The sequence below is a fragment of the Thamnophis sirtalis genome, unplaced genomic scaffold, assembly GCF_051295495.1.
Source record: "Thamnophis sirtalis isolate CommonGarterSnake01/CBP01778 unplaced genomic scaffold, rThaSir2_p1.2 scaffold_2, whole genome shotgun sequence".
Lineage (NCBI taxonomy): Eukaryota > Metazoa > Chordata > Lepidosauria > Squamata > Natricidae > Thamnophis > Thamnophis sirtalis.
The window spans coordinates 85,689,803-85,701,996 of NW_028261382.1; the positions used below are offsets into that span (position 1 = coordinate 85,689,803).

Below are 12,194 nucleotides of genomic sequence, written 5' to 3' on the forward strand. Positions count from 1 at the left end.
AAAAGGTTCATCCATTGACCTTCCAGATGGTATCCAAATATTCTGCGAGCATCAGAATAGGATGCACACCGTTAAGCTCATAGCCTAACCCACCACGTAGAACTAAAGCACATATTCAGAACTGCCAGATGTACAGCCCTTCCTTGACAATACCACTACATATTGTAGCTGGAGGATTATGTGTTGGAACATGCCTAATATCAGCATTTTTCTCCTGGGAGAAAACTGACTGGTCTTTCTATTAATAGGAAAGATTTGACGTGGGAGAATGTTCACGGATGTGATCTGATGCCACCTAATTGTTTACAATATTTTATCTAAACTCTATTACTAGGGAGAGGTATTGTTAAAGAAAGTCCTCAGTGCTGGAGTGCAGATATCAACATAACCTTGAAGACATTTACCCTACCAAGGTATCAGTAGCTGCAAATTTAACAAAAAAATATTATGCAAATCTGTACTCATTAATAAGAATTTTATCAGCATTGCCCAATATGGCACTTACGGTTGATGCACCTGGAATCTTTAGCCATCAGAAAGCTAAAAAGAATTTTGAGAACTGTTGTCTAGCAATTCTTGCTGGAACAAATTGTCTTAAGGATTTATTTATTTTTTTGCCTTCATGTAGCTTTTAGCTCTTCTTATGAGCTATCTACAAAAGTATTAGTAAAACTACAGAGGTTGACTGGAATGGTCTCTCATATGAGAAGCACAGGCCTGGGGAAGAAGGGGCAGTGATGGATCAAATTAGGATTTCCATTAATAGATTCCTGGAGGGAGAGAGACAAATCCATAGAAGCATGGTAGCACCTAGAAGAGCGTACATTGAATTAGGCTAGGATTGAAAGAGACAAAGAGAAAGAATCTACACTCAGAACATTAGGTTGGACTAATGAGTCTCAATGAGTGGGATCGAGTGATGTACCTATCGTAAGTCTTGTCCATATACAGCAGGGGTGTCAAACTCAAGACCTGTGGGCCACATCTGGCCCACGGGGTACTTAGATCTGGCCCATGGGATTGCCCTAAAAACAGTGAAGGACCAGCCCATGGTGCTTCTGCCAGAAAAAAATGGGCCCCCAAGTGCCATTTTCAGCTGCCACGGCCTCCTGTGACCCCTCTACCTGTGAAAAGGAGGAGCTGACATCGCAACGACACGATGTGCGATCTTGGAGCTCCAAGATTGCAGTTGATACTTTTGCCACTGGACGATCCTTTTGGACCTAAACCATCCCGAAGAGACGGCGACAGGGAGGAGTACGTCCTGCTGATCTCAGGGACACTGCAAAGTCCCTGATTGATCCAGGAGAATCTATTTTTGCCGGCAACAGAAGCGCAGCCATTGAAGCTGCTGAAGTTGTACAGCTCCGGAACGGAGTTCTAAAAACTGAAGGAAAAAATAAACAAGGAGACAAGAAAATTGTTGATACTGATAGTGAACTGAGCGTGGTTGGAAATGGAAAGAGTGGAATATGGAAAAGGGAGATAGATGGACTGGAGTTCTACCCCATATTTCAAAGTATAGAAGAAGAAAAGAGAGAAGAATTGATGGAACTAAGGAGAGAAATTTTGTCAGAAGCATTAGTGATAACCAAAATAAGCTGATTGAAGAAGCAGATGGAGGGTTTTGAGCTTATACAAGATATGCAATAAGCAATAAATTGCGAAGAGAAGTCCATATAAAACTTACTAAGAAATAACCAGAATACTAATGCCACAAATGGCAAGAGACATAAGACTGCACTATTACTGGAAAGACACAGGTTGGTGTAATGAAAGCTGAGCTCCGTTTTTAATGGCAGAGAGTTGCAGGAGGCCATTGCAGCCAAAAATGGAGCTCGGGAGCCTGCTTTCGCTGTCAAAGTACTCAGGCTACCACCGGCATCCGTGATAGGTGTGACATAAAGCTGGCCATGCCCCCAGCCCCCCCCCCAGGTCAAACACAACCCTGATGCAACTCTCAATGAAATCGAGCTTGACACCCCTGATATACAAGTATGAACAACTCCTATTATGTCCCATGGGTAATCTAAACCATGCTGTCACCGCTAGCTTTTTGTATGGAACATGGGAGTGTCCTCTTTCCTTCCCCACTTGAAATAGTGCTACATTAGCTGGACCCAGGTGAGCTGTTCAGAAGGAAATCTAAACAACGAGCAGCTGATGAGGTTGTAGGTACGGTTAGATAATATAGTTTACAGGTATGGAAGCCCCTACTTTATCAGGTCATGACAATAGGTGTTTTTGACTGCTTCTGAGTCAAATTCATAGCAGCACGGTGGCTCAAGTGATTGGAACACTGGGCAGGAGATTAGTAAGTGTGCGGTCGAGACCAGAGAGCTGCCATGGGGCAGGGTTGAGCTCTTGTCCTTCACTCCAGCTCCTGCCGGAGACATGAAAGGAGCTTTCCACTGGACATCTCCAGTACATTTGTGATGTTACTGAATAATCCTTACAACCTGGGAGCGCCTCAGTGCTTTTGACAAAAAAAAGTCAATTTTTTTAAAAGTTGCAAAAGTCGAATTCATGGATTTCCTCCTCCTCCTCCCTTCACTACCTGGTAGACTGTTCCTCCCTTCTCTTTTCAGATGGCTTCTGAACTGCAGCCCCTTAAAGGGTCTCTGAATGCCAAGTGCCTCTTTTAGAAAATGTGGGGTGGGGAGGCTTTTCACCCTTAATATTGGGCTGATTTGCACAACCACTTCAGTCCTCCTAAACATCCTTGGTTGGAAGAGAAGGGGAACTCCGCTGTCTAGCTTGGCTTCCCCATTCTCACACCCTGACTGGGCACAGTTTATGGTGCCATTAACAGTTGCTGACCTGCACTCACCTTGTGATAACCCTGCTGTGGTCTCTGAGCTTTCACAACATTTGTTTCTCTCCTTCTCTCTCGTTCTCCCATATCTCCCCCCTGCCCCCTGTCCCTTTCTGTCTGTCCATCTGTCCTGTGGTTCGTTCCCTTCCCTGCACTCCTTTGGAATCCCTGATTTTGATTTCCTGCCATGCATATTTATGTTACTGTCTCCACTCCATTCTGTTTGGGTAATCTCTCCATCCTTCCTTCTTGTCCTCTTCTCTCTCTCTCTCTCTTTCTCTCCCTCTCTCTCTCTCTCTCTCTTTCCTCCCTGCTGCTCCTCTTCTGTGTGTGGTTCCTCCTCGCCCTCCCAACCCCTGTTGTGTCGGCCTCCCCCTTCTTCCCCACCCACCCCTTCTCTCCCCTCCTTTCCTTCCCGTTTTGTTTTGCAGTCACTGTATCCATCAGATATTAGAAAGCGTAACTTACATTCACCACTATGCCATTGTGCACAGGGATTTGAAGGTCAGTATACATATGCCTTTCGCCCTCTTAGAATGTGGGGTTTGGGAGGATAGAGCACTGCCATAATAAATTGAACCTGGCCAGGTCTGGGGCTTCGCAGTGCCAGCTTCCTTTTCTGGTTTGGCATATGGGGTGGGCAATTATTCAGAGATGGTTTCTTTCCACCTTGAACCTGCATGGCTATATCCTTCTCCTCTGTGCAACACTCCAGCAAGGGCAGATGGGTGCAGGCAGGTAGGAGATCTGGGATGTCCTTCCCACATCATCACACAGGCCCAGTTATATACCCAGTTCCAGATTATCTTGGGACAACAACCCCTTCTGGGCACATGGGGAAGGGGCAAAGTCAATGTGGCATGCTTCATCCATTCATTTTTCCACTTGTGCTTGTGTGTGTGCTCTTTCTCTTTCCCCCTCTCCCTCTTTCTCTTTCCTGGTCTACACTGATGATTTACCACAATGGCTTCCTCCCAACTCTTGCCCCCTTTTTTTTTGTTTCGTTTGGAACCAAAGCATCATCTTATGTCCTCCCAAGATCAGAACTGATACAGGTTGTGGTTGGGCTGGAGTGCATGCCATTGACGCAAAGAAAGGAACACCCAGAGCCTGCTTCAGGATGTTTAGCCTATCTGGATGATCGAGAATAGTTCCTAGATTAGACTTCCTTAGACAATGGGCTCATTCAGCCAGCCTCCCTAGAACCCTTTGCTTTGCGATAGGAAATGGGACGCAGTGGACTCTTTTTTCATTGCTTTGGAGTGCATTATGCACAATATTGATGGGCGCTTCAGTTTCCTGACTTATTTAGTGACTCAGAACGTGGTGCTGTTACATAAATACCTAGCGGTTTCTCTCATTCAGGAACCTATCTTCTGAAAGTTCTTGTAGAATGGGGAAGGGAAATCTAATTAAAAGAAATTGATTTCTCTCCCTAAAAGAAAACTCCTTGAAAATCTATAGGGGACAGAGGAGAAGAGAAAATAGAAGGGGATCAGAAGCAAGATGGATTCCTTTGACCATTTTTGAATGAATAGAGCAGGGGAGATTCATTCAAAGGTTAGCATACATTCTGAACATGCTTCTCTGGCATAATAGCCATTGGAGAAACAAAACATCTAGTCAAATTCTAATTCCTTTGAATGGGGAATGTCATACAGTGAAGAGGATAGAGTGATTTAAAGTCAGCTCTAAAGAAATGGAACCGAACAAAGTATAAATATGTAAACATATGTGCATGCGTGCATGCGGATTACAGTCCATACATCTCAGTCAAGAGGGCTTCGTCTTGTAGAAGATTTATTTGAGTTGATAACAGCACAGAATGTTGGAGAAGTCTCTGGAATAATTGACTATTTGAAAGGTTAGGAAACTTTTATGGAAAATAGACATGGGTTTCTGCCAAGGAACGCTGAAACATTGACTTTTATTCTACCATCCTCTAAGAGAACAAAGACGCAATGGCTATCACCATCTTTAAGCTTGCACTTGGGCTTCTAGAGATGACCAAGGGGGAGGGGGGGTTGTCACTGTGTTTCTGAAATTCATTTGCAAACCAGGCCACCCACCTGAATGCACTGTTACCAGTTCCATTTGACTAGATATGGAGAGTGGTGGCTGGGGAAGCAAGAATTTTCCAGTGCTCAGTGATATATGTGTGCAATAAGGGAGCTGTACAGAGATGCAAGTCGGGTTCTTCAGATTCTTAAATCAACCATTCTGAGACCATTTCTTAACTCAAAAGAAAAAAAAAAGGTAATTTCCATTCTGTTTGTTGGATACTGTCTGGCTCCAGCAAAAACATTCAAATAAACCAGTCTAGCAAATATCTCCCCCCCCCTCCCCAATTCTGTGATCTTCTAACCATCTGTTTGGTTGAATGTTTCTTAATTTGCTTCTTAAACTCTATGGGATACAGTATAGCGAACTGAGTAAACAAAACCCAAGAATGAAATGCTTCTGGGAATGGTTGTGCATGTTGAATTACATTTCACTCTGTTTTTCATTTTTGCCAATCTCAGATTTAGGCTGTTGCATTTCTGTCCGATTTCATGAATGTGGGAAATAATGTATGCAGTTGTGTGCGCATTTTTCTTCATAAATATTTTTGTGTGCATGCAATTTTCCATCCTAGGGGATTTTTTTTACGTGTGTTGTTAAAGTTGTAATCTCTGTCACAACATTTTGAAAAAATGCATTTATCATTATGTTCCGGTTCTCATATAAGTTTCAAAAAAGTGGTTTAGTTGGCATTAAAATGCAGACTGAAGATTTTTTTTCCCTTGACCCCAACTGATTTCTTTTCAACCCCCACACCCCACAAGACAGCTTTTTTCTAATTTTGACTTTACTGATCTTTAGAACAGATAAATTCCCAGCCCTCGATCCAGTCATATTTAAGATTTGAAAAGCAGGCTTCCCCTTCTAGTGCATCTATTTTATTGTTTTTTTATTCTTTAAGTGGAAACTCACAGCACCGTAATTTGTCATTTTATTGCTGAATTTTGGCACTGAGAATTTCAGAAGGGGTAGGAAAAGAGGATTTGGGCTGGCCATGCGTGGATTAGAAGTCTATTGTAACATCTACATGATAACATCCCCAGTGGTCTAGATAGTCCTTTAAATACCATTGGCCCTGTGTATGTGCTTTACCAAAAAAAAGGCAGAAATTACCACCATGAGGCATATATTCAGGGGCTTATGAGCTAGGTGGAGGCTGTTTTGCAAAGCTTACTTTACTTCATAAACCAAGAGAAATTTGGTGTCTTCTCTCCTTCTGTTCAGGAGGAGCAAAGTCCAAATAATGTCAGGGACCAAATGGTTACATCTTAAACATGTTTAAGTGCAAGTATCTTCAAGCTACTGATAGAGCAGGTGGGGTTCCAAAGGAAGCTTGTGGTTTCCTCTGAGGATCTCCTGGCCATGTCCTTAGTCATTGCCTTGAGTATGTGGGTGGCTGAAGCCTTGGACTACATCTCCCCTAGGCAACTTCTACTTATGTGTTCATCTCAGGATGTACCCTGGTTACTGAGAACCTCTGGGAGATGAAGTTCCAGAAAGCCTGGTTATGATCTACAGGTGAAACTCAAAAAATTAGAATATCATGCAAAAGTTCATTTATTTCAGTAATGCAACTTAAAAGGTGAAACTAATATATGAGGCAAGACTCATTACATGCAAAGCAAGATAGTTCAAGCCGTGATTTGTCATAATTGTGATGATTATGGCGTACAGTTCATGAAAACCGCAAATCCACCATCTCAGAAAATTAGAATATTACATGCAATCAATAAAACAAGGATTGTACATAGAACAGTATCGGACCTCTGAAAAGTATAAGCATGCATATACTTGTTTTGGGCCCCTTTTGCAGCAATTACTGTCTCAATGTGGTGTGGCATGGAAGCTATCAGCCTGTGGCACTGCTGAGGTGTTATGGAAGACCAGGATGCTTCAATAGCGGCCTTCAGCTCTTCTGTATTGTTTGGTCTCATGTCTCTCATCTTTCTCTTGGCAATGCCCCATAGATTTTCTATGGGATTCAGTTCAGGCGAGTTTGCTGGCCAATCAAGCACAGTAATCCCACAGTCATTGAACCAGGTTTTGGTGCTTTTGGCAGTGTGGGCAGCTGGAAAATGAAGTCAGTATTCCCATAAAGTTCGTCTGCGGAAGGAAGCATGAAGTGCTCCAAAATCTCCTGGTAGACAGCTGCGTTGACCCTGGTCTTAATGAAGCACAGTGGTCCAAAGTCTTGTTGCTCAGTGGTCCAAAGTCCTCTTTTCTGATAAGAGCAACTTTTGCATCTCATTTGGAAACCAAGGACCCAGAGTATGGAGGAAGAATGGAGAGGCCAATCAAGCATAGTAATCCCACAGTCATTGAACCAGTTTTTGGTGCTTTTGGCAAAAGTTGCTCTCATCAGAAAAAAGAACTTTGGACCAAGGAGCAACAGGACTTTGGACCACTGTGCTTCATTAAGACCAGGGTCAACGCAGCCGTCTACCAGGAGATTTTGGAGCACTTCATGCTTCCTTCCGCAGATGAGATTTATGGGGATGCTGACTTCATTTTCCAGCTGCCCACATTGCCAAAAGCACCAAAACCTGGTTCAATGACTGTGGGATTACTGTGCATGATTGGCCAGCAAACTCGCCTGACCTGAACCCCATAGAGAATCTATGGGGCATTGCCAAGAGAAAGATGAGAGACATGAGACCAAACAATGCAGAAGAGCTGAAGGCCGCTATTGAAACATCCTGATTTTCCATAACACCTCAGCAGTGCCACAGGCTGATAGCTTCCATGCCACGCCACATTGAGACAGTAATTGCTGCAAAAGGGGCCCAAACCAAGTACTGAGTACATATGCATGCTTATACTTTTCAGAGGTCTAATACTGTTCTATGTACAATCCTTGTTTTATTGATTGCATGTAATATTCTAATTTTCTGAGATGGTGGATTTAGGGTTTTCATGAGCTGTACGCCATAATCGTCACAATTATGACAAATCATGGCTTGAACTATCTTGCTTTGCATACAATGAGTCTTATCTCATATATTAGTTTCACCTTTTAAGTTGCATTACTGAAATAAATGAACTTTTGCACGATATTCTAATTTTTTGAGTTTCACCTGTAGAAAGCTCCACAGGGCACAGGACCTGGTTATTTGAAAGACAGCCTATCTCCCATGGTGTATGGCCAGCCAATACAACTTGACAGGGTCAATCCACTCTCGGGCCTTTCAATTAGTCAGTGTTATCATGACCCAGGAAATGCACCTTCTCTGATGGGGTGCCTGCCCTCTGGAATAAAGTTACCCCTGAGATCTTGGGTGGCTCCCACCCTAGTGATATTCTGAAAGGTCTTGAAGGTGCCTGTTTCCCCACACCCTGAACTAGGGTGGACCTTTTAATATATTATTCCCATGTCTTATTTGTTTTCTTTTTCTGTATTAGTTTTGTTTTTTTATTGCTCACACAGTATTTTACTATTTGCTTATTGTGAGCTTTCCAGAGTCATTTGGAGTCTGGTGGCGCCTACATTGAAAGCATTCAATTGTTGGGGTCAGTCTGCTTCCTCTGTAAACCACTTAGAGAGGTGTGTAAAGCACTGTAAAGCGATATATAAGTCTAAGTGCTATTGCTATTAAATTAAGAATTGTTTATGGACGCATGGCGAGCGAGGTATCTCCTCTCATCGAATCTGCAGAGAAAAAAGATATTTTAATTAGGTGTCTCAAATAATAACCGAACCTCAGTAGGTGCTAAATGCAACTCTCAATGGCAATAAAGTCTTCTGTAGTCACAAGATTGACTTGCTTAGAAAAAGATATTCACATGTGCTGGGCTAGATTCCAAAGCTCTTCTAACACTTGGCATCGTTTTCCATAATGTGCAGATGGCTGCTGCCAAGTTAGCCTTTAGAAAAGGACAGTGCTATTTCTGGATCCTGACCATACCATGTTCCAATTTCCTAGAGGAAGTATTTTTCTGGCTTTCCTAAGAAGCCCACAGCTGACATTAAAGAATATGCCTCTACAGAGATCAAGTCAAGCTCATCTCCCGGTGGCTTGGATTCCTCCATGTACATTTTTTGGCCACAGTGCAGAAATGGTTGCTCCTGTTTTCTTCTGGGATGTTTTACGGATTTCCCCAACTTATAGAAACTCTTGCTATTTTCCTGGAGGTGTCCCATTTCCCAAACTGGGCCAACGCGGTTTCATGTCTGAGATCAGCAACTAAAGGCCCAGGTCCATAATAAGACGTAGTTTTATGTTCCTTTCCATAATCCCCAACACTGCAAAGATTTTAAACATGATTTATAACATAGCCATGAACAGCCCAAGTTGGGCATATGTGGGTGTATATTTACCAGGGTGCTTTAACAAAGCTATTTTCGAATGTTCCCTTTAAAATATGCTTCTCTGCATACCAGAAATAAACTTTTTTTCTGCATCTGGGATGCAAAAAAAAAAGAGCACATTTCAATTTGTCATGAAGCAAACGTCATTTCCTAAAATCTCATTGATATTTTGAGATCTGTTAGCGAAGCATTTAGATCTGTTCAACGAGACACCTGACTTTCAGAATACCTATAACAAGCATGTATGTCTGCTTTAGGCTACAGATATAGGTTAAACTCCAACAACGTATTTGTAATAGAGGAAACATCACTGCAGTTGCATTGAAAAGGTGCATTTGTTGAATTGCCATAGGAAGGTTTAGACTTTTTTGATGCCAAGAAAAAAATAGCTGCAATTCCAGTTGTTCACAGTCTCCTCCTATGAAAGAAACCAGATCCTGCCAAGAGTAAAATATAAGAGGAATTCAAATGAACCTGTCTTGGCCAATTCCCCCCCCCCGCCCCCCCCGAAGACTATAAGAAATCATCTCTTCAAGAAGAAGATAAGCACACCAGTTCCTTAACAGCTGAAATAGAATGGGAGTTGCACAATACCAGGAAATCTATCATGATTAATAGCTATTGATAAACTCCCTCAATCTATTACATTCCTCTTTGAAGTGTCCAATACAATAGTAGAGTTGGAAGGGACCTTGGAGGTCTTCTAGTCCAACCTCCTGCCTAGGCAGGAAACCCTATACCGTTCCAGACAGATGGCTATCCAACTTCTTCTTAAAGACTTCCAGTGTTGGGGCATTCACAACTTCTGGAGGCAACTTCTATTCCACTGATGAATTGTTCTAACTGTCAGGAAATTCCTCCTCAGTTCTAAGTTGCTTCTCTCCTTGCTGAGTTTCCACCCATTGCTTCTTGTTCTACACTCGGGTGCCTTGGAGAATAGTTTGACTCCCTCTTCTTTGTGGCAGACCCTGAGATATTGGAACACTGCTATCATGTCTCCCCTAGTCCTTCTTTCTATTAAACTAGACATACCCAGTTTCTACAACCATTCTTCATATGTTTTAGTCTCCGGTCCCCTTTTCAACTTTGTTGCTCTTCTCTGCACTCTTTCTAGGGTCTCCACATCTTTTCTACATCGTGGTGACCAAAACTGAATGCATTATTCCAAGTGTGGCCTTACTAAGGCATTATAACGTGGTATTAACACTTCACGTGATCTTGATTCTATCGCTCTTTTTATGCAGCCTAGAACTGTGTTGGCTTTTTTGGCAGCTGCTGCACAGGGCTGGCTCATATTTAAATGGTCATCCACTAGGACTACAAGATCCCTCTCACAGTTACTACTATTGAGCAAGGTACCACCTATACTTCGTCCAGCAAGGTAGTTGCTTGCTGTCTCCACTTTTTTGAGGTATCCCATGCAAAAAAATTGGTTCCTATTATTTGATCTGAGTCTTCCACTTCTAGATCTATTGGATGATCTTGGGTCCTTACCGCAGAGAGAAGAGGTCTCCCTATCCACTTTCTCTGCCTCATGTCTGGTTCTATATCTCTGTCCTTTGGTTCCATATTTAACCTGTCGTCTTTGTCCTTTTTCTGAACTACAATTCTTGGTACTGTTGCTTTTCCAACTCAGCTGTTTGCTTACACCATTAGGTTTGCACTTTTCTTTAGTAGTGATTCAGTCTTCATCACCAGAGCTTTTTAGAAGAGGGCAAGAAAATATTAGCCTAGCAAGATAGTCCAGACAGGAAGTTGGATCCAATGGACTAATTCTATTTTATTGTAAGATTACATTAACAGTCATTACATCTTGCAAGTCTGAAAGTGCATTTCTCCCCCGCCACCTTTACAGCCCAGGAAAGTAAGGAGGGTTCCTTCTGAGATGGTTGTCACTCCAACATTCCTTAACCATGGGATAAGCTCTTATTTTACTATTCCCCTGGCTGTAAATTCTCCCCCTGTCTTCCAAGGTCATTCCAACAAGGCAATAGGGCCATTGCCCTGGACCACTTCCAGCACTTCCAAGAGCCGAGGTGGCACAGTGGTTAAATGCAGCACTGCAGGCTACTTCAGCTGACTGCAGTTCTGCAGTTCGGCTGTTCAAATCTCACCGGCTCAGGGTTGACTCAGCCTTCCATCCTTCCGAGGTGGGTAAAATGAGGACCCGGATTGTTGTTGGGGGCAATATGCTGACTCTGTAAACCGCTTAGAGAGGGCTGAAAGCCCTATGAAGCGGTATATAAGTCTAACTGCTATTGCTATTGCTATTGCTATTTCAAATAATTTAGTATTTGAAATGATCAAATGGATCAATAGTGTTCAATCAAAGCAACAAATTGTTTCGGTTCTCCCCCCTTTTTTTCTCAATAGACTATTAATTTTAATACCTAAAACGGAGAGGGAAATTTATTGATTTCAATTGCAGCAAGAAAGAAGGGTTTAGTACACGGAGGGAACATTCAATGACCAGTTTGCCTCCTGGGCTTCAAGCTTCTTAAAAAGTTCGTGCCCTAAAGAAGGTCATCTGCACTCACTTTTATAATTCCGCAGTGGTCAATCCAAAGTTTCATTTTGTGGGGAAATAGGAATGGGAGAGTTTTCATCAATGCACATCATAAATATAAACTGGTATGTGCTTAGTTTTGGCTAGTACATGCATCCCTGTAGCAACTGTGACAGCAGCTTGGTAATGAGAATAGTTGTGCCATGATATCTTGAAAGCACTAATGAGAAGGGACACAACCCTCTGATTTGCTTTGCAAAAAGCTGGCAGGCAACTCTCACCAGCTGGTTTACTTGGACATGGCTTGTACGTGACTCTGAACCCAGGCAACTTTTTTTTGGGGGGGGGTAGCTGTTCAAGTCAGCAGAGAAAGAAAGAAGAAGTCAGAAGAAGACAAAAAAGAAGAGGTAGTTGCTGGCAAACAGGAGATATGATGCCTTCAGCAGTCTTAGGGTACATCTCAGTTTAAACCCCTGTCCCAAATTTTTTCCAAACAAGTGCTTATC

The 12,194-nt window shown here is 42.6% G+C and overlaps 1 protein-coding gene across 19 annotated transcripts in view; it reads left to right on the forward strand.

Annotated features, from left to right (window-relative positions):
* CAMK2B (calcium/calmodulin dependent protein kinase II beta) overlaps positions 1 to 12,194 on the forward strand; it is a 210,428-nt gene that overhangs the window by 123,556 nt on the left and 74,678 nt on the right. For 4 of the 19 annotated variants that reach the window (XM_087706258.1, XM_087706263.1, XM_087706274.1 and 1 more), the window contains exon 6: positions 3,247 to 3,319. The exons of the other annotated variants lie outside the window; for them this stretch is intronic. In XM_087706258.1, the coding sequence (XP_087562384.1) occupies positions 3,247 to 3,319 (73 nt within the window). The remainder of the gene's footprint in view (positions 1 to 3,246; positions 3,320 to 12,194) is intronic. 19 annotated transcript variants of the gene reach the window in all.